Below are 26,061 nucleotides of genomic sequence, written 5' to 3'. Positions count from 1 at the left end.
ATACTAAGTAATTCACAACTATTAACAACTATAACCAACTATTAACAACTAATCAGAAACTATTAACAGGTACTAAAGCGAATGCTAGGGAGAGTGGAGATCAGCTAAGCTGCGCTCCACAGTTCCAACGATCGTCACGGGAGGTAAGAAGGAACTGAGGGGGCGCTGGGTCAGCCGGGGCATATAACCAGCGCCATAAAGGCGCCACTCCAGGGGGAGCCTCAGCCGACCCACCGAGTGTTGCTAGGGTAAAAATCTTCCGACGATCATGCACGTGGCGCGCGCACACCTACTTGGAATCGATATGAGCAAGAACTCGAAGAAGAACAAGAAGGTGCTTGTTTGAAAATGTAACAAATGGGCAATGAAGGCTGCCATAACTGTCAGAGCAGAGGCATGATTCAACATCCTGATAGCATATAAAGCATGCTAGATAGGGTGGGTATAGGCCATGAAGTGCCTTAAAAGTGAAGACATGTAGTTATTATTTGATGCAGTAGCGAATGTGGAATAACCGGAAGGATGTAGAAAGAGAGGTGATATACTTGAAGTGTCATGCCAGAAAAATGATCTTTGCAGCAGCATTGTGAATGGATACAAGTGGGCTAGAGGGGATTTGTCAAGGAAGAATATACAGATAGATATATGATTTATTACAACATATTTCAAAAAGGGTTTTTAATGAAAAATGGGGTTTATATATTTTTAATGAAGTACTCTAAAAATAAGTTTGTTTGGGGCAGTTTTTTATTATTTGAGATTTCATGGGAGGAGTCTGACTGCAACAGGTTTCATCCAAGCTCTCCAAATTTATCAGAACATTTTCCCAAACTAAAAACAGTTTTCTGCTTATGTTAAAAATTTTAAAAACTATTTTTCTCAACTTTATTTAAATATCATGTATAATAGAAAATATTATGTGTCAGTAGCTGAATTTTTTATTAATCTTTAAATCGGGTAATTCAATGAAATTTTGAAAAGTTTAAATGAGAAATGGAACCTGATCTAGATTTTTGAAGTGAGAACAGAATCTATAAACACATGAAGAGTATTAATGTCTTTTTTGTGAAAATTACATACAAATACATGAAATACCTAAAAGGCTATGCATAAGACAAAATTGGTGTGTAAGTCCTTTAACAGAGAGTGTTTACAATTCTTGTTCTTTTGGCAAGACTATGAACAAGATAGTTGTAAATAAAAGATGGGGCCAGATACTCAGTTGCTGTAAATTGGTGCAGCTCCATTTATTCAGTGGAGCTATTCCAATTTACACCAGCTGAGAGTTTGGCACATATGCTTTAACGTCTTTCAGCACAGATGAGATATGGCTGTGGTTGTAATGTCATGCCTAATTTTGGCTTCAGATTTGGAATCAAAGCATGTGGAAAATGCAGGTGAAACCGCTGAAGTAATGAAGTAAAAAACAAGAACATTTCCATCCTGGCCAGTTGTTCTCCAAGACAATGTCTTCTTCCTGAATAGAAAAAAAATTATATTTTTAAAATTACAATAATCATGTTTGCACTTACATTTAAAAAAAGAATAGTTATTTCTGCTTCTACTCTAAATGGAGCTGTTTGGACATAATACTGGGTCTGATTCATAGGAAAGGATATGTGCAAATTATATTAAGGGTCATATTTTAAAAACATTTGTAGTTTTGACAACACAAGTACCACTGGATCGAATCCTGCAGTCTTAATTTAGGCAAAACTGCTAATGATATCAATGGGATTTTTGCAAAAGACAACAAAATTGTGCCCACTGTCTATTGCCAATCATCAGTTGGTAATTACTCCTAAATATCACAGTAAAAGTGGGACTTTTGAACAGATCTAAAGTAGGATAGTGTAGTGGCTTTATACACTAATTCTCATTCCATGCATAATAGGCAGCCTGGAAGCTTAAAGGTGCTTGTGGGAGAAGCAGATAAATAGACAGTCAAGGCTAGCAGAGTTGATGAAGTACAAGAGGCAAGAAGCAATGTGATAAGATACAAGAGCAGATAAATAGGAACAGGTTAAATTGTTAGTAAGACATTTAATTTATTTTGTTCTAAAGCTTGAAAACACTCTCCAGATTCTGTAAGATGAAAGCTTTAGTCTGAAGGGTTTGGGGGTTTTGGTATTTGCTCAATTGATTTAATAAAAAAACCACATGCTATATGATCACTTGAATAATTAGAACACTGTATTCCGTAAATGCATCTGCAGCATCAATCAAGTAGTTCTAGATACTCTAGATTTCTGCTTCAAATCAATTGTATTTATTTTCCCAAAAAATGATCAATAGGAAAAACAAAATTAGCTGACATCCTAAATCCAAATTTAAAATAAGGTATTCATATTTTGCAATTTCAAGTGCTCAGAGATGGAAACTGGATTATGAAAATTGAGCAGACACAAAAATCTGCTGCATCAATTTCCAACAAACAAAACTCAGTTAGAAACCACAATGACAGAGGCTGTGTAAAATCCTCAGATAAAACAGACTTATAAAACATTAAGATGACATGATCAGTTTTTGTATCAAAATGTCCTTTAATTTATATAGGAGACACCATTACACAACATTGCCAGGGTTGCTGGAACAATTTATATAGTGGGAGTGCTGAGAGCCATTGAAGCAAACTGTAAACCCTGTATATGATGGAAACCACTTCAAGCCAGGGGGTGCGACAGCAGCCTTAGTTCCAGCACCTATGGACATTACCAAGCCTCTGATGCACTGTATTAAATATAACTTTACAAACAGTTGTTTTATCATAAGTGTAGCTTTTTTACATCATGCTGTCTATTGTGGATTAGTTAACACTGTTGAATATAGATGTATGAGTAGGCATGAGCTCTTACCTAGTGAAAAAGGAACAAATGCATCTTTCTTGATGAACTGCCCACTACTGTCCAAAAACCGTTCAGGATAAAACACTTCTGGGTTACTCCAGTACTTTTCATCAAAGTGTACAGAATAGAGGTTTGTAATTATTGTAGTGCCTTCAGGGATAGAATAACCACGCACGACTGTATCTTTAGAAGTTGCATGGAAAATACCTAACGGAGCTACATTACAGAACCTTAAAATTTCATGTAGAACTGCTTCAGTGTAAGGCATTTTGCATTTCTCTTCTAAAGAAGGTGTTTTGTTTGGGCCCACGACTAAATCAATTTCTTTATGAACTTGCCCTGTTAGAGAAAAAACCTTTAGTTTATTGTGCAATACTTTAAAATTTAAAGATAAGGAGTAAATACATAAATATTTTGTGTTAAGACTAGAAATGCCTTAGTACTTAATGCAGCACCTAACAGGCTGGTATGATAGCTACACCTCTACCTTGATATAACGCTGTTCTCGGGAGCCAAAAAATCTTACCGTGTTATAGGTGAAACCGCGTTATATCGAACTTGCTTTGATCCACCGGAGTGCGCAGCCCCGCCTGCCCCGGAGCACTGCTTTACCGTGTTACATCTGAATTCGTGTTATATCGGGTCACATTATATCGGGGTAGAGGTGTATTTTCAATTTTTAATTTCCTCTCATACTCTCATTCCGCTGCTAACAGTTTTTTCAAGCCCCAAAGAAATAGTAATTTCACAACAAACTGGAGCTATAATCTTGATTCTTATGTTTTTCTTTACTCAATAAATTTCCCCTTTCAAGGAGCTCATGAGAATTGGGATAACTAACATCACATTCTAGATAGGTAAGATGAAGTATATTAAATGCAAAAAGAAAAAAATCAAACACAAGAGAAGACCATGTATAGAATATTCAGAATTAAGAGATACTTAATTTTTTATCTATCTAATTATCCCAAGTTAGTACATCACACATGTTGTGTAAAATCATCCACCATTTTAAGAATCTTGAAATAGTTAGGCACACTATGGTAAAAGTAAGAGGAACAACTCTAGCTGGATTCTGGATTTTTTTAACTTTTTGGGATATAAATTAAATTATTTCTCTTTCAAGCTCTTTTTTAAAAATGAAAAAATATAAAACTGGATCCTTTAAATCAACTCCACATTGAAAAATCACATAATAGTTTGCTCAACAAGGCAACAGTTCGTTTACTCTTTTTTTTCTGATGTACTTTATCAATGTGTTTGCTAATGCCATTAGACAGCCCCTAAATCACATAAAATAGCAGTGATACAGCTTGACTGGCATCAACACAATATATCTAGACAATGAAGAACTATTACCAAGTTCTTAAAATGAAACTAACCTCTCCAATCCCAAAGAAAGTGCATGAGATAGATCAGACCAGAACCTTAGTGCATCTTGTAGCTAACTGTTATTTTTGATACATGTTGAGATCCTCATGTGGAAAATGTGTACATAAATGCAGGGTATTAATATTATTTACTGCTATGTAAAGAATCTGAACTTGAATCCTGAGCTTATTTTTCTCCCAAGGGCTAACAGAAGTTGAGATCACAGGAGAATTTTAGAGGAGAGGGATTGCTTTGTGTTTTAACAATACAGTGCCTCTTAAATGATCTGGCTGAGACACAAAACTCCAAGAAGTGCCTAGTTTCTGTCCCCTGTTGGAAGATGATGTTTTGGGGATGATCTAATACAGAAGGGAATAAGGCCGTATGCTGCCAGCGTTGCCAACTTAGCGACTTTGTCACTAGATATAGTGACTTTTGGGTTTCCCTAGTGAGAAAATAAGTGTCAAAGTGACCAGTGACAAATCTAGCGACTTTCACTGCCAATTATAGTGACATTCAGAGAAAGAAGTCACCAATATCTAGTCACAAAATCATTCACAAGCAGCACAACAGTGTTAATAAAATCCATTCCATGATCTTTTTACTACATTCTGTTGCACACCAAGTCAATGTCATTACATCTCAATTGAGCATGTCCTCAGAAGGAATCACATCCCAGGATTTCTTGGGCTGAGATCACTATAATCTGCAGAAAATAAGTTTGTGGAGGCTAATTAAATACTTTACTAAAGCCAGGCGCACTTTGGAGAGAGCAGCACATTAGCCAGGGTTTGTTTTTACCCAAATGTTTTGCCACTCCATAGTAGGTATCACACCCTGTGACGAAGGGAAAGATGGCTAATGAAGTGGGTAGGGTGGGGGAGGCAGGTTAGCCAGCGAGGAGAGCCGCACGGAGGGAAGGTGGGGTGGAATGACACAGGGGCACCGTGCCTCCAGGAATGAAGCCCTTACTACAGGATCAAAGGTGGAGCTAGCTTGATTTCAGTTCCCCTTTACTCCTTCCCCTGGCTTGGCCTGGGGTTAGCTGCCCAGCTGTTTTCAGAAATGAAACCCTGGAAGCAGGGGGAAAGGGGTCCAGCTAACGGATTTTTGTTTTTAAATCTACTTTCTTGGCTCCCTGCAGCGCCGAGCTCAGGTCAGGTGAATGCCTCTTCCCCCTGGTTCTGGGCACTCCCTTTCACTAACCTGCCAGCTCTAATCCAGGCTGGCAAGAAAGGAAGTACCCTTCCCAATGAGCAGAGGGCACTCTCCTTATGAGTGTACTGTTGTAGTTGCTTCCAGTATGCAACAGAATGTAGTAAGAGCATGGGATGGACTATATTAACACTATTGAGCTGCTTGTGAATGATTGTGACTGTACTCGGTTGTGTGTGTGTATTCAACAGAGAATTTTATATATACACACACACATATAAAATTCTCAATTGAATTCTCTGGAAATTTTGTTCGGTGACATTTTGGACTCCTTTTGAGTGTTTAAACAGCTACATCTAGCGACTTTTCAGGGTTTGCCTGGTGACTTCCTGCTATGTAGAGTTGGCAACGCTGTATGCTGCTTTTAAGGTAAGAATGATCCTGTATTATGAGGAAATTAAAAGAGAGTAAATATAGCTAGTTATGAAGGTAATTAGTAGCCTTCAATTTTTTCCCTTCCATCTCATGCCATATACATACATACAAACATATATTGCTATCCCCTGGATCTTAGCTGCTGACAAGGTGTAGACATATAAATTTGGAGTTTAGGAAATCCTTTTGATGAAATAGAGGCCCTCCAAAATGTATAAGATATTTTAAGTGATGGCCCCCATGCAATTACAATCACAGTTTCTGTGGAATCGCCAAGATGTACAGGAGAGCACGGTTAAACCAGTTAAACAAATGTATGAAAATTAAACACTGAGCAGAATTCTCTGCAGGTGTTTGTTAGTGAGTACAGCTTCATTGAGGTCAAGGCAGCAGCATCCATTTACATGAGCAGAAAATTTGGCCCATCATATATAAAATAGCTACTTTTCACACAATAATATTTGAGCCACTTAACTGGCCTCTTCCCCTAAGTATTAAAAAGTCTTAGTTCAAACTAAGCACTTACAAGGTTGTGATATGAAAAAAACAACTTTTCTCAGAAGGTGTGTGAACTCAGAAAGGAAGCTAACTAATGACATTTAATGTCCAAGTTTCTACACTAAAACTTCAATGTGGTCCTCTTCAAGAATACCTTAGTATTGTACTTCAGAACAATGCTAACACTGGTTATGTTTTAAAATGCTCATATTGTCTTTTTCCCCTCCCTAACAATCAATGTAAATACATATAAGTGCATAGTACATAAACCTGTTATGGATTGATGCACTTAAGGATTAAAAAATGGTCAAAGAGTTAACCAAAATCTGATTTACACTTTTTTGCTGATTCTTGTGTTCTTTTGCCAGCCAGTATTCTGAGTCATCATATTGTTCAACCTACACATAATAAAAGTAAATCTCTCCTTATTTTAAAAAAAAGTTCACGGAAGTGTTTACAAAAAAAAAAAAACCTTAAAATATTATCCTAATGGTAACTAGATACCCATTTTAGCTGCAAATAAAATAGCATTGACATGTCTGTCTGCAATACATTAAGAAAGGGACATAATGGAGTAATGCGCACAAATTTTTATTTTTACTAAGGATTAGTATTGGCAATTCCAACACACCACGTTGAAAATGCACTCTAAATTCTCACCATAAAGACTACAATATCAGTTCCTCAAAAATGACAAAAATTCTTACCTTGAATGTTCGGATAAAGAGCCATAAACAATACTGCCCATCTTAAAACATTTGTTGTGGTTTCTGTTCCAGCTATGATAAGTTCTCCAACAGAGAAAATTAAATTTTTGGTTGAATATGTAGACTCTGGATCATTTTCACTTCGATCCATTTCATCTAAATATGCATCAATGAAATGTCGAGGTGACTGAGGCCTCCTGTTTTTAGAGACACGCTCAATAAGTTCAAGCAAAAAATTATAGACTTCAGCTGCATTCTTAAACAGTTGTTGATGTTTTCCAAAGGGTAATATGCCAATCCAGGGAAAAGAATTATACAAGAACACTGAAGCACTAGCAACTAATTCAATGTTTTCACTAAAAATCTCTATCATGTGCTGAAATTCAGTGTCTTCATATGTAAAACGTTCTCCAAAGATAATCAAATTAGTAATGTTTGAGACTGCATTTGTTATCAAGTGTTTAAGATCAAAGGGTCTGCCTTTGTATGTATCAATGGCATCAAGAAAAAACATGGATTCTTCTGAAATTTTGTGTTCGAAGGACCTTTGACCATATCCAAAACAACGAAAGCTGCTTACAGCTAACTTGCGATGCTCTGTCCATCCTCTACCGTATCTAGAGTTCAATAAACCTGAAAATACATTTTCAACAGTATTTTATGCATAGCTCTATATCCTTATTCAACAGATAACAAAACTATGAAAAACAGCAGTCCATTCTAAAAGTAAATTCACAAATAGAGATGTCCCAGTGTGGTAATGTTCATTCCAATGCAGGAAAGATTCAGAAGTCTATTTTCTCATTAACTTATATGAGTATTGTGACCCAAAGCACCTGTGTATTCACAGCCTACACGATATTGTAATAATATGCCTCGTGGGGTATCATATGAAAACACATCCTACACACTATTGTAATAATATGCCTTGTGACGTATCATTTGAAAACAAGTAACTTGCTTGTCAATAATATCATGGTGAAATTTATATAGCAGCATTATATCTAAAGTTATTAATTTCTTCTGTATGATGTTATTAGGAAATGTTCAAAACCAGACAGCTCTGCCTAGGAAAAAGTTGTTAAACAGGTCTGTCCTTAAACAAAGGAATGTGTGTTTACCCCAGTTTACATATAAGTAGTAAACCAAGACAGCCAGGGGAGGAGAGGGCAGGAAACAGAACAATTTGCATTTCAGCAAACAAAGGTGGGGGAAGAAAGAGCATGGAGCTTCCTTCACCACCAGACTCCATGTGCCTTCCTCGCAGCTTGAATAAACTTTACTTTGAGGGGTACTGTTCAGGAGAATCCACTTCAGAGATTCAATGGATATAAAAGAAAGGGTCAGAGAACCCCAAGTTATCACTTTCACCTAAGATGACAAAAGCACCAGAACCTCTGGAAGAGATCCTGACCAAGGAGAGAGTAGGTCACCCTCTTGCTAGAAGACTGTGAGTGAGAAAGGCCGTCTTGAACAAAGCCTTCAACCAAATCTTGCTAAAATAAGTTTTAGATGTGTGTTTTCACTTTTATTTGCTTGTGGCCATATCTAACTTTATCTCTTATTCTTGAACTCACTTAAAATCTATTAAAAACTATTGATCTAAACCAACAGTGCTGTGTTTGTACTGAAGTGAATGTCAACTCCAGTTAATGTAGCAAACTGGTGTGTTTTGTCTCCTTAAAGAAGCAAATTAACTATATTATTTCTTTTAACTTTCCAGGACAGAGCTGAACATTATAGTGAACATGATCTGCATGATGGTAGGTTGGTTGTGAGCTACAACAGCAAATATTGCAAAGCACCCAAGGTTGCAGGGCAGGCGGTGATAACCCCTCATTGGTCTGGACTGCACTCCAGAACATGACATGTATTTATTAGCAATTCCTTCAAATCCTAATGAGAGTTATGTACATCTCTGTGCAAAGATGGGATAATAGACACTTTGTCTCTAAGACCCAAAGGGAAAAAAAACACCAGCAAAACAAGAAAAAGGTTAATTGTTTTAGTCTCAGAGTGATAAGTTGCACAGTGTACATGTCAATGAATAAAGGATGGCTCTGGATACAGATAGGTATCACCTTTATTTCCCCACCCTTATCTACCATCTCAGAGTGTCAGGCACTTGGCTTCTTAATTATGCTATAGCAATTCATGTTTTATCTATATAAAGGCCCTCCTGTGTAATACAGAACGGGGTTGGGGTTATGCTCTTATTTTTTATATACTGACACACTTTCAGCTATGGAAGACTATTTAGAAGAGAAGTTTACTCACCTTGTGCAGCAACTGAGGTTCTTCAAAATGTGTGTCCCTGTGGGTGGATCCACGTCAGGTGTCAGTGCGTCCTGGCACCATCAATAGGAGATTTTCGATAGCAGTGTCTGTCAGAGCCACGCGTGAGCAGTAGTCGTCTTGCGGTGAAGTTGGCACCTTGACTAGCATGTGCGCGACCCAACACCCTCAGTTTCTTCTCTACCGTAGAGTCCTTACTGCGAACTCTGAAGTGGAGAAGGGGTAGATAGTGATCTTGTTGAATAGGCCCTGATGGGTTCTATTTTGAGTTCGTAACACATCTAGATGCAGTTGAAAATCCATTTCGATAGTCTCTGAGTGGATACTGTAGAACCTTTGGAACACTTGGGCTTTGTTCTGTCCAAGTAAAACACTAACGAACGGCAGATACCCAACATATGTAGGGTATTCACATGAGTGAATGTGTATTCACATGAGGTTAGGGATAAAACATAGGTAGGTGAATCAGTTGATTGATGTGGAAAGAGGATGATATTTGGGGTATAAATTTTGGATGTGGTCTCAGTGTGACTATCCTTGAAGAATATGGTGTATGGGGAATGAGCCATAAAAGCCTCTATTTTGCTTTTTGCGGATGTAATTACAACCAGGAACACCACCTTAATTGATAAGTGGAGAAGGGAGCAGGTGGCTAGTAGCGCAAAATGGGCTCTGGGTAAGGCTGTTGAGCACCAAGTTTAAGTCCCATGGTAGCATGGGTTCGCCTATTTCTGGGTACACATTTTATATACCCGTGAGAAAACGTTTTGTCATCAAGTGTGCAAATACTGATACGCCATCATCAACCTTATGGTGAAAGGCGGTAATTGGTGGTAGGTGTGCTCTAGCCAAACCTGTGGAAAGTCCTGAGTTCTTTAGTTCTAGTATGTATTCCAAGCCTTAAGTGCAGATACGTGCTTGTTCTGGCAACATAAGGATAATCTTTTCCATTTTTGGAGGTAAGTGGTACATGTAGTTGGTTTTCTGCTGTTTACTAACACCTGTTTTACTTGTTCTAAACAGGTTAGCTCATCATGGAGGAGCCACGCCCTCATATGAAGTTTCTCCAGGCTCGGGTGGAGGACTTGACCTTCATCTTGCGAGACAAGATCCCGTCACAGAGGGAGATTGTGTGGTGCACAGATTGCCATGTACTTCAGGTATGGGTACCAGGTCTGGCTGGGCCATGTCAGAACTATAAGTATGACTTTGGCTTTGTCGGTCTGTATCTCGTGACTTACTCTGGAGATTAGTGGTATCGGTGGGAATGCGTACAGGAGAGGGGCATCCCATCAGATGAGAAAGACGTTCCCCTAGGGACTGTGGTCCCAGGCCTGCTCACGAGCAAATTTGTGGACATTTGTTGTTTCGTGCTGTCACAAATAAGTTGATAAGTAACCCCCACATTTGGAATATGTGTTGTACGATACTGTCATTCGGTTCCTATTCGTGGTCTTGGGGAAAATGTCTGCTTAATGCATCTGCCTTTGTGTTCTGGAAGCCTGGGAGGTATGAAGCAGTAATGGTGACGTTGTAATTTATGGATCAATTCCATAATTTTATGGCATCTGTGCATAGGGAATGAGAATGGGGCTCCTCCCTCTTGATTTATGTAGAACATACATGCAATGTTGTCTGTCATGACTGACTATTTTGTTGTTTATCATTGGGAGGAAGTGACCGCACACGTTGTGAACCATGTGTAGTTTGAGCAGGTTGATGTTTAAGTGTGTCTCTGGGGGAGACCACTTCCCTTGGACTCTATGCTGATTCAGGTGTGCATCCCAGTCGATCAGCAAAGCATCTGTTGTGATCAGTATGAATGGTGGATCCTGTTGGAATGGGATCCCTGATGGGTCTAGCGTAACCCAATCATATTATTTCCAAGACCCATTGATCCGTGGTGATGGATGCCCAAGTGTGAATAGAATGAGCGCAGTCGGTGACCAAAGATCTGGATATGTGTAGATGGCACTGGTTGTTGGGAGGGATCATTCAAACCCTTGACCAATGTTTTAAAATTGTGTCTTGCCCGATGGTGTCTGGGACGCAGTAGGCTGAGACTGTGGGTTCAGAGTCTCTGCGGGCATTGTTTCTGTCTCTGGAAGTCGTAAGGTCATTGTCTTTGGAAAGTACTCTCTTGGCCACGCTGGTATGGTTGATATCTCCTCTGCCTGTTCGAAGGTGTGTATATGCCTAAGATGCGGAGAGTTGTCCAGGAGTCCTTCATGGAGGGAAGGACCTTGCCTGTTTTGGCCAAGAACAACTTGTCTCTGTTGAAGGGGAGATCTTCTACTTTGTCTGTAAGTCCTTCGGATTCTGGATGAGTGTAGCCATGATGCTCTGTGCATGACTATCGCTGTGGCTGTTGTTTGTACAGCCACGTCCACCATGTTGAGGGATGCCTGTAGTGCTGTTCTTGCCACAATCTATCCCTCGTTAAGGACTGTGTTAAATTGTTCCTTCCTCTCCTTGGGGATGTCGTTAAGGACCTCTCTGAGTTTCGTGTAACTGTCGTAGTCATATTTCGTGAGGAGTGCAACATAATTAGCTGTGTGGAATTGTAGAGTTGCGGATTAGTATACTTTGTGACTGAATAGATCTAGCCTCTTCCAGTCTTTGTCTTATGGAGTGGACCTGTACTGGGGTTGTTTTCCTCTTTGATTGACCACGGCTACCACTAATGAATTAGGTTGAGGGTGTGAAAAGAGGAAGTCCATTCCTTTAGTTAGGGACATAATATTTCCTGTCAGCTCTTTTACATACCAGGGGAATGGTGACTGGTGTTTGCCATACTATTTCTGCTGGCTCCATTATCGCGTCACTAATTGGCAGTGCTATTTTGGACGTAGATGATGTGTGTAGGATCTTTAGAAGTTGATGCTGAGTCTTGGTCACTTCCTCAAATGGGACGTTTTAGCTTTGTGCTTCATGCCGGAACAATTCTTGGAATTTAAAGTCATCTGCAGCCGTAGGAAGTGGTGGCATGACAGCCTCATCCAGCAATGATGATGAGTTATGGGCAGGTGATGTCTTGTTCCGTGTCCACTTCTCTGTCGTCCTCCATTTCCTCAGGGGCCACTGACGGCTCCTGTACTGAGATTGTAAAGGAACATGTATGTCTCTTTTGAGGTCTGTTGTACTGATTCATGTAGGCTGCCCCTGTGTCCCATTACGGCCATTGCATCAGGAATGACATAGGTGGACACATCCATAGGTGCCTGAACCATGCTGTATGTTTCGGTCTCGGTGGTCTCTAGATCTCACATGTCCCAGCATTGGCCCAGAACTGGACAGTGAGGAGTGGCACGATGAAAAGGTGCCCTTCTCTAGATTGTCCTCCTCATTGCTGGAGAATAGTGGCACGATGGGAGAGTCAGGTTGCTCCGGTGCCGTTAGTACCGGTGACCCCTTGGTACCATATAGTGGTAAGTGTGAGGTGGAAGATACTGCCATGTCCTCCTGTTGTATAAATTGGTGCAGTACCATGGACTTCAGGGCCGTGCTCTTTGGTGCTGACATTTTTGAAGGTGCTGTGGTCAGAGATGATTATTTATGGGTTATCTTGGTCTGTGCCGGTTGTGCTGATGTGGATCTCTCCATCAGTGCCAATACTGTTGTAGGCACCGGAGGTGGGGGCATTGGCATTAAAGGCTGTGGTACTGTTGCCTTCACTGGTGTTGGTGGTACCGTGGAGGAGGAGTTTGGCTTGTGTTTGCCTCTCGACTCCTTAACCTTGCTAGTAGAGGCCCCGGTGCTGGAGGTTCCTGGTGCATCAAAGGTGCTCACTCTTGGTGTAGTTGGCACTGAGGATAGCGAACTTGCAGGAACTTTTCTTTTCAACGGTTCGCTCTGCTGAGGCGATGTCTTTTTTCTCCTTGCTTTCTTGGAGTAGTGAGTATTTGATGTTTCTGCCAATGACTTGCCCGGAGAGTCCCTGGTTGGGGAGTTCTGCTGTCCGGATTCAGAAGCTGATTGAAGGGATTTCTTCATGAGAATGAGTTTAAGTTGGAGATCTCGATCTCTTCTGGCTCTGGCTTTAAGGTTGCTTCAGTGAGCGCACTTTTGTGGTATGTGCGACTCACTTAAGCAACGGACACAGAGTGAATGGCCATCAGAAATCGGCATTGCATCCTTACACAAGGAACATCTTTTGAAACCTGGTGAGCCAGGCATGTTTTAATGTCCCTTGTTGAGGTTGTTTTTAAATGGAATAACTAAAGATTTTTTTTTTAAGGGAAACAGAAAAGAGGATGAGAAATATCTAGACTAGTAACTTACAAAACCTAACTAACACTAATAACTGCTAACTAATTCTAATTATTTTCTTTAGGTTGTCTTTTGACACCACTACAGGGCTCTATCTCAGGCCGAGGATGGTTGAGAAGGAACTGAGGGGGGATCGGGTCACGCATGCTAGTCAAGGCATCAACAGCACCGCGAGACAAATACTGCGCACGTGCGGCCCTGACGGACACTGCTACCGAAAATCTCCAATTGACGGTGCCGGGACACACCGACATCTGAAGTGGAGCACCCACAGGGACAGCACTCGAAGAAGAATTCTTTCTTATGGACCCAATGATTGACAGTGATTTCCTCCCCTCCTTTTTTCACCAACTGATTTCTTCTGATATGGCATTTTGTGTTCCATACTGCTTATCTCAGAGTACATGTTATACCAGTACTCCATAATCTACACAACCTAAAATAAATTGTCAGGTTTAGTTCAAAGTGTTAGTTTTTAGAGTCCTGCATGGTTTGAAACCCAGTTACTTGTGAGACTGCTTCTCTTTGTGTATGATTCTGCTACAATAGCTATCTGGGAAGACATGCAAGTCAGAGATCCCTCAGTATAAAAGAGAAACTGATGATGGCAGGGCATCCTCCAAGAAGAGACTTTACTTGTACTGCTTGGTCCACCAGTGTGCATTGTTAACCCTTTGTGTTGAATACAAACTCTTGGGTATCTAGGAGATAGTGAGTTGATGGGACAAGAAATACTGTTTTGATGGTAAGGTTATTATGTGAAGACTAAATTTTATTATACTTCTAGGCAGTTCAATACATAAAACCAGTGGTCCCCAAACTGTGGGACATGCCCCCCGAGGGGGGTGCAGAGGAACATTCAGGGGGGAGGGTGCACGGTGGGGCCCGGGTCAGCCCCCAAGGGAGGTGGGGAGGAAGCAACACCCAGCCCTGCTCTGCCCCCAGCCGCAGCTCCACCTTGGCCCCTGCTCTGCCCCCAGTCCAGCTCCAGCCCCAGCTGCAGCTCTGCTCCAGCCCCAGTTCCACTCCACCTCCAGCCAATCTCCAGTTCCAGCCACAGCTCCACTCTGCCTCCTGCTCAGTTCTGCCCTCATTCCCTTTCCATCCCTAGGCCAGCTCTGCCTCTCGCCCCAGCTTCTCCCTCATCCCCAGTTCTGCCCCCAGCTCCACCTCCTCTGCTGAGCCAACTGTGCAGTAATGGAGGGGGGGATGAGGGTAGATTCCATTACTGGTAAGGGGGGGGTGTCTGCAACAGGAAATGTTTGGGCATCACTGGGTTAGACATTTTAAAAATGTACTAATGTTTTTAAACTGAATTTTAGACTGACAACGAATAATATAAAAAAATAAGCTAAGTGAACTCAGATGACAAAATGCTGAAGCCACAGTACTATAGTGGTAGTCTGTAGTGATTTCTATAGTTAAGGTTGAATTCCAACTTCTGTATACGCCCCCATTTTTCAGATGCTCATGTTTATGTCCATGTCCATGATTTAGCTGTGCAATACTTAAAAAAAAACAAAAACCCACTGTTCCATGGAGTGGATTCTATTCTATACAGATTATTTTATGTCCCTCATCAACATAGTAATCACCGAAGTGCTCTGAGCAACCTGACTAGTGTTTATTCCATGTAGTTCCTCCTTTCTCTCTTCCTCTCTCGAAGGAGAAATTGTGTGGGTTTTTTAATACATAATTTTAATATATTATATGTGCACTCTGTGTTTATATTAGCAAAACAAAGTCAAAGACGCATGGTTTCCACTTGGAACTAAAGGTGATGAGGTCTGTATGATGCCTCATATTTGACAACTGCTCCCTTTACTCCTGTTTTATCTATGTCAGTTGCAGAATATGTACACAGCCATGCTTACAGGGCCAGTTGTCACAAAGAGGTATTTACCTTGTGGGAATTCCCTCAGGGAAGAACAATTTTAAATTCCGGCTGAGCTTCATAGGATTCCCACCAGTGAAGGCTGCCCCAGGAGAGCTGCTAAATCAGCACATATCATGGCTAGTCTGGGCCAGTTTTGCGTACTTGGAACTTATAACCCCTGCGTGGAGTGAGATTCAAGGGTGGTTTGCGACACTGCATCCATGCTTCTGGTGGATTTTCTGTTGCTGCATCCCAGAGTCCAGATCCTACATCCAGAGATTAATCTAGACCATTACTTCTTCACGATTACGCAGAGAGGGTCCACAGTCAAAACACTTCAATTGTGGACAACTCAAGGAGCATAAGGGTTTAAAAGACCCTATTTATCCTTACCTCAGTTATTATATTGGGAAATTGATTATACATGAATTTAAAAGGTGAATTAAGAGATTCAAAATTCTGCCTTTGTCTTTCTCCAAAAGATCAGTTCATTTCTTTAATTCTTCTAGGTTTGTCACAGGCACAGGAAAAAATAATGAGCAAATTATATTTTGAATGACAAAGCATGCAAAGGTTTTTTGATTCCACTTGAATTGGGATGGATAGCAACAGAGCTCTGAATGAGAGTGAAAATAGTCTATAGCCATGAAGATTTTAATGCAAGGTCCAACTATATCTGAAATGAAAAGTAAAATTCATTGGCATCATACTGCCGCCTTCACAGCTGAGATGGAACAAAAGCCCATGCATCCAAAGAGAAGCAAAGCTCTGCATTCTAAGAATTTTAGTCTTTATTTTGCAAGAATGAATATATATGATGTGTGCGCACAAAATCTGTTTTAGTTACTTTTCTTGCTACTTAAATATGTTAGTTAATGTTTGCCTCCAATTCACTTGGAAGGGGAGAAGGGAGGAATGGCAAAATTACCCAGTCCAGTGACCAGAAATTAGTATAAAAGAGAAAATGGGGAAGAGAGAAGCAATCTATGTTAAGAGAGCTATCTGGACTTGAATCAGAGGGGTAGCCGTGTTAGTCTGGATCTGTAAAAAGCAACAGAGAGTCCTGTGGCACCTTTAAGACTAACAGATGTATTGGAGCATAAGCTTTCGTGGGTGAAGGCATCCGACGAAGTGGGCATTCATCCACGAAAGCTTATGCTCCAATACATCTGTTAGTCTTAAAGGTGCCATCTGGACTTGAGTAATTAAAGCCTGAGAGAAAATGAGTCCAAGACGCTGGCAATCAGCATTACAACTCAATTCAGTGAAATGCTATTTCTTGTAAAATATAGAATAATTCATTCTCCTGGACTGTGAATTCTAATAATTTTTTTTTGGTTATGGCAGCGTGATAGCTTCCTATTGATCATCCTGGATCCACATTGATGAAAAACTCATAGAAAACAAATTAACACACAAAAAGGGCCAGACCTGCACGGGAAGCAGGAATGGACACAATAGAAAAAAATATTCAAACAAGATCAACACTGAGCAATTGGAAGACTTGAAGTGGCAGATGAAGATGTGTAGCTTCTGCATGGACTTCTTTCCCTGACCATTGTCAAAAAAGTGACTGAAAAGTTCCAAAGTCAACAGTACCCTGGGTTGTGTGTGATCACCAGTGAGGAGGGAGGGGACTCATGCTCCAACCTGCTACCACAGACCATGGGAACATTAACTTTAGGGCTTAAAGAATTCCACTTCCCTTGCTCAGGCACACAGCCCAAGTATGGGACTCTTTCCCAGACACTATCTTTAGAAAAGTGTCAAATATTCTGGAATAGGAGATTAAAAGATTGGGAAAGTAAGCTAAAGCAAGTATCCAATGTAATAAGAAAATATTATCTTCCCTTTCATGACAGCAATACATACCTCCCATATTTGTCAGCTTCTTGAACAAAGGAAGAGATGGTCTGTCTGCAAAAACTTCACTTTGATGAACCAGGCATTCTTTTACAGCATCATAACCATTCAGTACAATAGCAGATATACCTCCAAGATCAAGACTGAAAATCTTTGAAAAGAACAAATGAACAAAAGTGCACTTGTAAAATTAAACTGCAAGTCATTTTCAAGAATAAGTAATGGAGACAATACTGGAAAAAGTAGAACCTAAGCATCACTACAATAAATATTTCTTAAACTGTTTCCAGATTGCAAGTATAAACATTGTTCAGAATAATCTTTTCTCCCTAAACTTTAGATTATAAATTCTTTAAGGCTGGGACCATGTCTCTCTAAGTATTTTTTTTAACAGTGCCAACTACAATTCAGCCCAAATTCTGTCTGAGGCTTTTGAACACTCCTGCAATATAAATATTAAATAATAATATTAATAGAAAGATATTGAACTGACAGTTCTATGAAGTCCTCTGTTTATTATGAGTATTCATGGCCATGAAAAAAGCATCACGGACTGTGAAATCTGGTCTCCTCCTGTGAAATCTGGTCTTTTATGCTTTTACCCTATACACCTCTACCCCGATATAATGTGACCCAATATAACACGAATTCGGATATAACGCGGTAAAGCAGCCCTCCAGGGGGGCGGGGCTGCCCCAAAACTATCTCCTACTCTGATTTGCAGGGACCATCTCTACAAGTGAGAAGAAAGGCATGGTCATGAAACTATGTAACCCTGGGTCTCCATACCATGCCACTCTTCCGCACTGCTGTCTGCAGAGCTGAGCCCTCAGTAAGCAGCTGCCACTCTCCAGCTGCCCAGCTCTGAAGGCAGCAGCGCAGAAGGGTAGCATGGTATGGTATTGCCACCCTTACTTCTGCACTGCTGTGGCAGGGTGCTGCCTTCAGAGCTGGGCAGCCAACAGCCGCCGCTCTCCGGCCACCCCACTCTGAAGGCAGCGACCCCCCCTGCAACTCCCTTTTGGGTCAAGACCCCCAATTTGAGAAATGCTGTTCTTCCCCTTTGAAATTTGTATAATACACCTCTACCCCAATATAACACTGTCCTCGGGAGCCAAAAAAACGTACCGTGTTATAGGTGAAACAGTGTTACATTGAACTTGCTTTGATCCGCCGGAGTGCGCAGCCCCACCCCCCTGGAGCGCTGCTTTACCGCGTTATATCCGAATTTGTGTTATATTGGGTCGTGTTATATCGGGGTAGAGGTGTATAGGGTAAAAACATAAAAGACCAGATTTCACAGGGGGAGACCAGATTTCACAGTCCGTGATGCTTTTTTCATGGCCATGAATTTGGTAGGGCCCTACATATGATTGTCCACTCTCACTTTGAAACTTACTAAGCTCTTGGCGTCCATTACAACCTGTGGCAAAAACTTTTAAATTTAATTATGCATAATGTGAAACAGTATTTCCTTTTATTAGTTTTGAATTTGAGGCCTTTCAATTTCTTTGGCTGTCTCCCTTGTTTTTGTTTTATGAGACAGGGGAACAGAATCTCTTAATGTACTTTCTCTATATCATTCATCATTATGCATACTTTTACCTGTTCTCTCTTACTTATTTTCTTTCTAAAGTATACAATCCCAGTCTTTTCAATCTCTCTTCAAAAGAGTTTTTCCAGGCCCTTAATCATCATCATTACCCTTCTCTGAGTCCCCCACAATTTTGCAGAATCCTTTCTGAGATAAATTGACCAATACAGCATACAGTATTCCAGGCGAGGGCAAATTATTGATCTACATAGTGACATATTTTTCATATTATTTTCTATCCCATTTCTTATGCATCCTTAAATTTGGTTTGCTTTTTTGACAGCAGGTCAGGCAACCATAACATTTTGCCATTATGGAAAATTAACCATTTATTCCTACTCTTTGCTTTGTCTCTTAGCCTGATTTTAATTGACTATACTTTGCCTCTCACCCCATGACTACTTAGTTTCTTTAGTAGTCTCTCAATAAAGAAACTTGTCATGGGTCTTTTGAAAGCCTAAATAAATTGTCAGGCAGTTCTTCTTTATCCATTATTATAGTGACATATTCAATTATAAAAGGCATAATTCTTGAGAAACCACCATGCTTGTTGGACCCTATCAAACCACGATCTTCCAGACATTATTCAATTTTTAATTATTGGCTTGACCTGTTTACTAGGCAAAGACATAAGGTTTACTGGTCTGTAATTCCCTGGATCACTACTAGAACCCATTTTAAATATAGGTGGAATATTTGCTCCCCTCTAGTCCTCTTGTATATTAGCTGTTTTTAATGACAGGTTGCATATTTTTGCTAGCAGCTCGACCACTTCATTCTTAAATCCCTTCAGATCTCTTGGATGTATAACCTCTGGGCCTAGTCATTTACTGCTTTTTAAATTATCAATTTGTTTCAGCACTATTTCTGCTGACATCTCAATCTCTATTAGTACCTCATCTGTGTTACCAAAAAAGAAATATTAATTTCAGTTTAAAAAAAAAAAAAAAGAAAGAAAGACATTCAACATTTGCCAAGTGAGAAAATACAAGATTGATGAAGCTGGAACATATGTCCTTTATCCCCACAGGCATAATGCTAGAGAGTACAAACATTGAAAAATATAATTACTTTTACCTTATTTTTACATACTTGAAAAGTTCTGATTTTTCCTAGACCAATAAACCATATGACAAACCAAATTTCTATTCATCTTTGAGATCAATAACTGGTCCAGAGCAATCACTACTCAAAGACTGAGTCTGAGAATTACATGTGCTCAGTGTCAAAGTCAAGCTCCAATAAGTTTGTACTACTAAATAAATCTTTGCTCACTTCCCAGTTCCTGGAGAACTTGTCAGGGCCAATACTGTGATCCACATTTACTGGCTTCTGAAACCTAACTTTCTTACTATTTAAGCAAGAGTTTCCACAGCCAGTGGCTCTATTGGCCAGCATACCAACAGAGTAGGCAATGTTAAAAAGACTTTTGTTACTAGCATTTAAACATTTTTAAAATAACAGATACTGAGAAAATTAAAATAAAGCTTTAATGTCATTAACTTATAAACCAATAGACTGTCTGCTTCAGTATAATGTATTTTTATGACACTATAAATCTGAGTGTTCAGCAAGCATTGTTGGGGGGCGGGGAACCAATCAAATGGAAAACTGTTTTGGAATAAAATGCCTTCAGTGAAACTGACACTATATTCAAGTGCTGCTATTTGTTATAATGTGTTTCTGTTAAATAAGAATATACCCTGTTGTGCCCCCATGACTTGTGCATCTGAAAAGGTGGCTTAGCCATCTCTGGGGCACCATCTCCTCCCTTCTCCCCATTACTAAGTCTGGGGATCAGTGAGTGGGAACCTGAGGGAGTGAGCAGGCCAACAGATAGGTCACATCCCAGCTGTATTAACTTTTTGCACACTGTGCCGGGAGGCTCCCTCTTTAAAATAGTGTCCCCGGGCCATACCTGCAGCCATGTATGCTCATCATCTCATGTCTCAATTACGGCAACATCCTTCTCTCTGGCCTGGGCAAATGCAATTTTGCCCTGCTCATATCCCTTCAGAATGCTGCTGCAAAGATCATTTTCCTAACCCGTCATTTTGGCCAAGTCAGCCCACCCTTTGAATCTTCCATTGGCTCCCCCTTCACTTTTGTATCAAATATAAACTGCTTGTTCTCACTTTCAAGGCCCTTCACGGTCAATTCCCACCATAGAATCACAGAAGTGTAGGACTGAAAGGGACCTCAATAGGTCATCTAGTCCAGTTCCTTGCACTCAAGGCAGGACTAAGGGATAACTAGACCATTCCTGACAGATGTTTGTCTAACCTGTTCTTAATATCCAATGATGGAGATTCCACAACCTCCCTAAGCAATTTGTTCCAGTGCTTAACTACCTTGACAGTTACGAAGTTTTTCCTAATATCCAACCTAAACCTCCCTTGCTGCAATTAAAGCCCATTGCTTCTTGTCCTATCCTCAGAGGTTAACAAGAACAAATTTTCACTCTCCTCCTTGTAACAACCTGTTATGTACTTGAAAACTGTTATCATATCCCCCCTCTGTCTTCTCCAGACTAAACATAAGATCATAAGAATGGCCATATTGGGTCAGACCAAAGGTCCATTATCCTGTCTACCAACAGTGACCAATGCCAGGTGCCCCAGAGGCAGTGAACCTAACAGGTAATGATCAAATGATCTCTCTCCTGCCATCCATCTCCATCCTCTGAAAAACAGAGGCTAGGGACACCATTCTTTACCCATCGTGGCTAATAGCCATTAATGGACTTAACCTCCATGAATTTATCTAGTTCTCTTTTAAACCCTGTTATAGTCCTAGCCTTCACAACCTCCTCAGGCAAGGCGTTCCACAGGTTGACTGTGTGAAGAAGAACTTCCTTTTATTTGTTTTAAACCTGCTGCCCATTAATTTCATTTGGCGGCCCCGAGTTCTTATATTATGGGAACAAGTAAATAACTTTTCTTTATTCACTTTCTCCACACCACTCATGATTTTATATACCTCTATCATATCCCCCCTTATTCTCCTCTTTTCCAAGCTGAAAAGTCCTAGTCTCTTTAATCTCTCCTCATATGGGACCCGTTCCAAACCCCTAATCATTTTAGTTGCCCTTCTCTGAACCTTTTCTAGTGCCAGTATATCTTTTTTGAGATGAGGAGACCACATCTGTACGCAGTATTCAAGATGTGGGAGTACTGTCGATTTACATAAGGGCAATAATATATTCTCCGTCTTATTCTCTATCCCCTTTTTAATGATTCCTAACATCCTGTTTGCTTTTTTGACCGCCTCTGCACACTGCGTGGACGTCTTCAGAGAACTATCCACGATGACTCCAAGATTTCTTTCCTGATTAGTTGTAGCTAAATTAGCCCCCATCATATTGTATGTATAGTTGGGGTTATTTTTTCCAATGTGTTACATTTATCCACATTAAATTTCATTTGCCATTTTGTTGCCCAGTCACTTAGTTTTGTGAGATCTTTTTGAAGTTCTTCATAGTCTGCTTTGGTCTTAACTATCTTGAGCAGTTTAGTATCATCTGCAAACTTTGCCACCTCACTGTTTACCCCTCTCTCCAGATCATTTATGAATAAGTTGAATAGGATTGGTCCTAGGACTGACCCTTGGGGAACACCACTAGTTACCCCTCTCCATTCTGAAAATTTACCATTTATTCCTACCCTTTGTTCCCTGTCTTTTAACCAGTTCTCAATCCATGAAACGATCTTCTCTCTTATCCCATGACAACTTAATTTACGTAAGAGCCTTTGGTGAGGGACCTTGTCAAAAGTTTTCTGGAAATCTAAGTACACTAAGTCCACTGCATCTTCCTTCTCCTCATGTTTGTTGACCCCTTCAAAGAACTCTCATAGATTAGTAAGACATGATTTCCCTTTACAGAAACAATGTTGACTTTTGCCCAACAATTTGTTCTTCTATGTGTCTGACAATTTTATTCTTTACTATTGTTTCAACTAATTTGCCTGGTACTGACGTTAGACTTACCGGTCTGTAATTGCCAGGATCACCTCTAGAGCCCTTTTTAAATATTGGCGTTACATTAGCTATCTTCCAGTCGTTGGGTACAGAAGCCGATTTTAAAGGACAGGTTACAAACCATAGTTAATAGTTCTGCAATTTCACATTTGAGTTCTTTCAGAACTCTTGGGTGAATGCCATCTGGTCCCAGTGACTATTTACTGTTAAATTTATCAATTAATTCCAAAACCTCCTCTAGCGACACTTCAATCTGTGACAATTCCTCAGATTTGTCACCTACAAAGGATGGCTCAGGTTTGGGAATCTCCCTAACATCCTCAGCCGTGAAGACTGAAGCAAAGAATTCATTTAGTTTCTCCACAATGACTTTATCATCTTTAAGTGCTCCTTTTGTATCTCGATCATCCGGGGCCCCACTGGTTGTTTAGCAAGCTTCCTGCTTCTGATGTACTTAAAACACATTTTGTTATTACCTTTTGAGTTTTTGGCTAGCTGTTCTTCAAACTCCTTTTTGGCTTTTCTTATTACATTTTTACACTTAATTTGGCAGTGTTTATGCTCCTTTCTATTTACCTCACTAGGATTTGACTTCCACTTTTTAAAAGATGCCTTTTTATCTCTCACTGCTTCTTTTACACGATGGCTCTTTTTTAGTTCTTTTACTGTGTTTTTTAATTTGGGGTATACATTTAAGTTGGGCCTCTACTATGGTGTCTCTGAAAAGTGTCCATGCAGCTTGCAGGGATTTCACTCTAGTCACTGTACTTTTTAATTTCTGTTTAATTAACTTCCTCATTTTTTGCATAGTTCCCTTTTCTGAAATTAAATACCACAGTGTTGGGCTGTTGAGGTGTTCTTCCCACCACAGAAAAGTTACATGTTGTTATATTATGGTCACTATTTCCAAGCGGTCCTGTTATAGTTACCTCTTGGGACCAGATTCTGCGCTCCATTCAGGACTAAATCGAGAATTGCCTCTCCCCTTGCGGGTTCCTGTACCAGCTGCTCCAAGAAGCAGTCATTTAAACAAACCTAATTTTTTCAATCTTTGCTCATAGGTCATGTTTTCTAGACCTTTAATCATTGTTGTTGCTTTCCTCTAGACGTATTCCAATTTGTCTACCTCTTTCCTGAAATGTGCACAGAACTGGACACAATACTCCAGCTGAGGTCTTATCAGTGCGGAGTAGAGCGGAACAATTATTTCTCATGTCACACTCCTGCTAATACATCCCAGAATTATGTTCGTTTTTTTGGGAACAGTGTTACTGTTGCGAATTATACCTATAAGTCACGCGCAGTTTGAGTCTAGGCTGAGGCACATGAACAAAGTCCATGACTGCAGAGTATTACAGAGATAGCAAGTTTATTACACTCGAGCGTGGTGCCCCCCCCCCACGCTAATCGGGAGGGGGACCCAGACAGTCGGTTGCACAAAGATTTATATACCTTTTAGCAGTGCATGCTACCCTCGTGTATCGTAACTTTTGGCCAATGAATAAGCCGTTTACTTGTCTTTCACCTATCCTGACTAAGCATCTCCCTCGTGCTGGCTAGCGTTACAAGCCCCCGAGCTCATGCACAAGCCCCCTCTCCTCCTCCTCCTCAAGGCCATATTGTCTGAATTAGCTGGCATTCCTTCCTTTTACTGTTTCCAGATGTTCCTTTCTCCCCTTCCTCATTTTCCAGTACGTGATGTGCTCGCTTCTAGCTAAGGGCGGGCCCAAACCAAAATGGAGTCACTCATGCTAACTTTCCCCAACATTACACAGCTGACTCATATTTAGCTTGAGATCCACTCTAACCCACAGATCCCTTTCCACAGTACTCCTCCCTAGGAAGTAATTTCCCATTTTGTATGTGTGCAACTGATTGTTCCTTCTTAAGTGGAGTACTTTGCATTTGTCCTTATTGAATTTCATCCTATTTATATCAGACCATTTCTCCAGTTCGTTCATATCATTTTTAATTTTAATCCTATCCGCCAAACCACTTGTAACAATTCCCAGCTTGGTATTGTCCTCATACTTTGTAAGTGTATTTCTATGCCATTATCTAAATCACTTATGAAGATATTGGACAGAACCAGACCCAGGACCAATCACCGTGGGACCCCACTCAGTATGCCCTTCCAGCTTAACTGTGAACCACTGATAACTACTCTCTGGGAATGGTTTTCCAATCGATTATGCACCCACCTTCTGGAAGCTCCATCTAGATTTCATTTCCCTAGTTTGTTTATGAGAAGATCATGCAAGACAGTATCAAAAGTCTTACTAAAGTCAAGATATACCACATCTACCGCTTCCCTTCAACCACAAGGCTTGTTACGCTGTCAAAGAAAGCTATTGGGTTGGTTTGGCATGATTTGTTCTTGACAAATCCATATTGACTGTTCCTTATCACTTTATTATCTTCTAGGTGTTTGCAAATTGATTGCTTGATTATGTGCTCCATTCTCGTTCCGGGTACTGAAGTTAAACTGACTGGTATGTTATTCCCTGGGTTGTCCTTATTCCCCTTTTTATAAATTGGCACTATATTTGCCCTCTTCCAGTCTTCTGAAATCTCTCCAGTCTTCCATAAGTTTTCGAAGATAATCACTAATGGCTCAGATATCTCCTCAGTCAGTTCCTTGAGTATTCTAGGATGTATTTCATCAGGACCTGCCAACTAGAAGACATTTAACTTGTCTAAGTAATTTTTAACTTGTTCTTTCCCTATTTTAGCCTCAGATGCTACTTCCTCTTTTCACTGGCGTTCACTAAACATCAACTCGCTACTAATCTTTTTGGTGAAAACTGAAACAAAACAGTCATTTAGCACTTTTACCATTTCCACATTTTCTATTGTCTTTCTCCCTCGTTGAATAATGGGCCTACCCTGTCCTTGGTGTTCCTCTTGCTTCTAATAAAAGCAACAGAGGGTCCTGTGGCACCTTTAAGACTAACAGAAGTATTGGGAGCATACGCTTTCGTGGGTAAGAACCTCACTTCTTCAGATGCAAGTAATGGAAATCTCCAGAGGCAGGTATAAATCAGTATGGAGATAACGAGGTTAGTTCAATCAGGGAGGGTGAGGTGCTCTGCTAGCAGTAGAGGTGTGAACACCAAGGGAGGAGAAACTGCTTCTGTAGTTGGATAGCCATTCACAGTCTTTGTTTAATCCTGA

General features: G+C 40.3%; 1 protein-coding gene across 1 annotated transcript in view; it reads right to left on the bottom strand.

Annotated features, from left to right (window-relative positions):
• Positions 1-314: 314 nt before the first annotated feature.
• Positions 315-26,061, bottom strand: part of LOC112108136 (vitamin D 25-hydroxylase) — a 37,592-nt gene continuing 11,845 nt past the window's right edge. Inside the window, exons 2-5 of the mRNA XM_024202152.2 lie at positions 17,325-17,466; positions 7,013-7,645; positions 2,856-3,185; positions 315-1,477 (exon numbers count right to left, since the gene is read on the bottom strand). Of these exons, the coding sequence (XP_024057920.1) occupies positions 1,302-1,477; positions 2,856-3,185; positions 7,013-7,645; positions 17,325-17,466 (1,281 nt within the window). The 3' untranslated portion in view covers positions 315-1,301. The remainder of the gene's footprint in view (positions 1,478-2,855; positions 3,186-7,012; positions 7,646-17,324; positions 17,467-26,061) is intronic.

Source organism: Terrapene carolina, unplaced genomic scaffold (assembly GCF_002925995.2).
Source record: "Terrapene carolina triunguis isolate 2854851 unplaced genomic scaffold, T_m_triunguis-2.0 Scaffold96, whole genome shotgun sequence".
Taxonomy (NCBI): Eukaryota; Metazoa; Chordata; order Testudines; family Emydidae; genus Terrapene; species Terrapene triunguis.
This window is presented reverse-complemented; position numbering and strand designations above follow the sequence as displayed.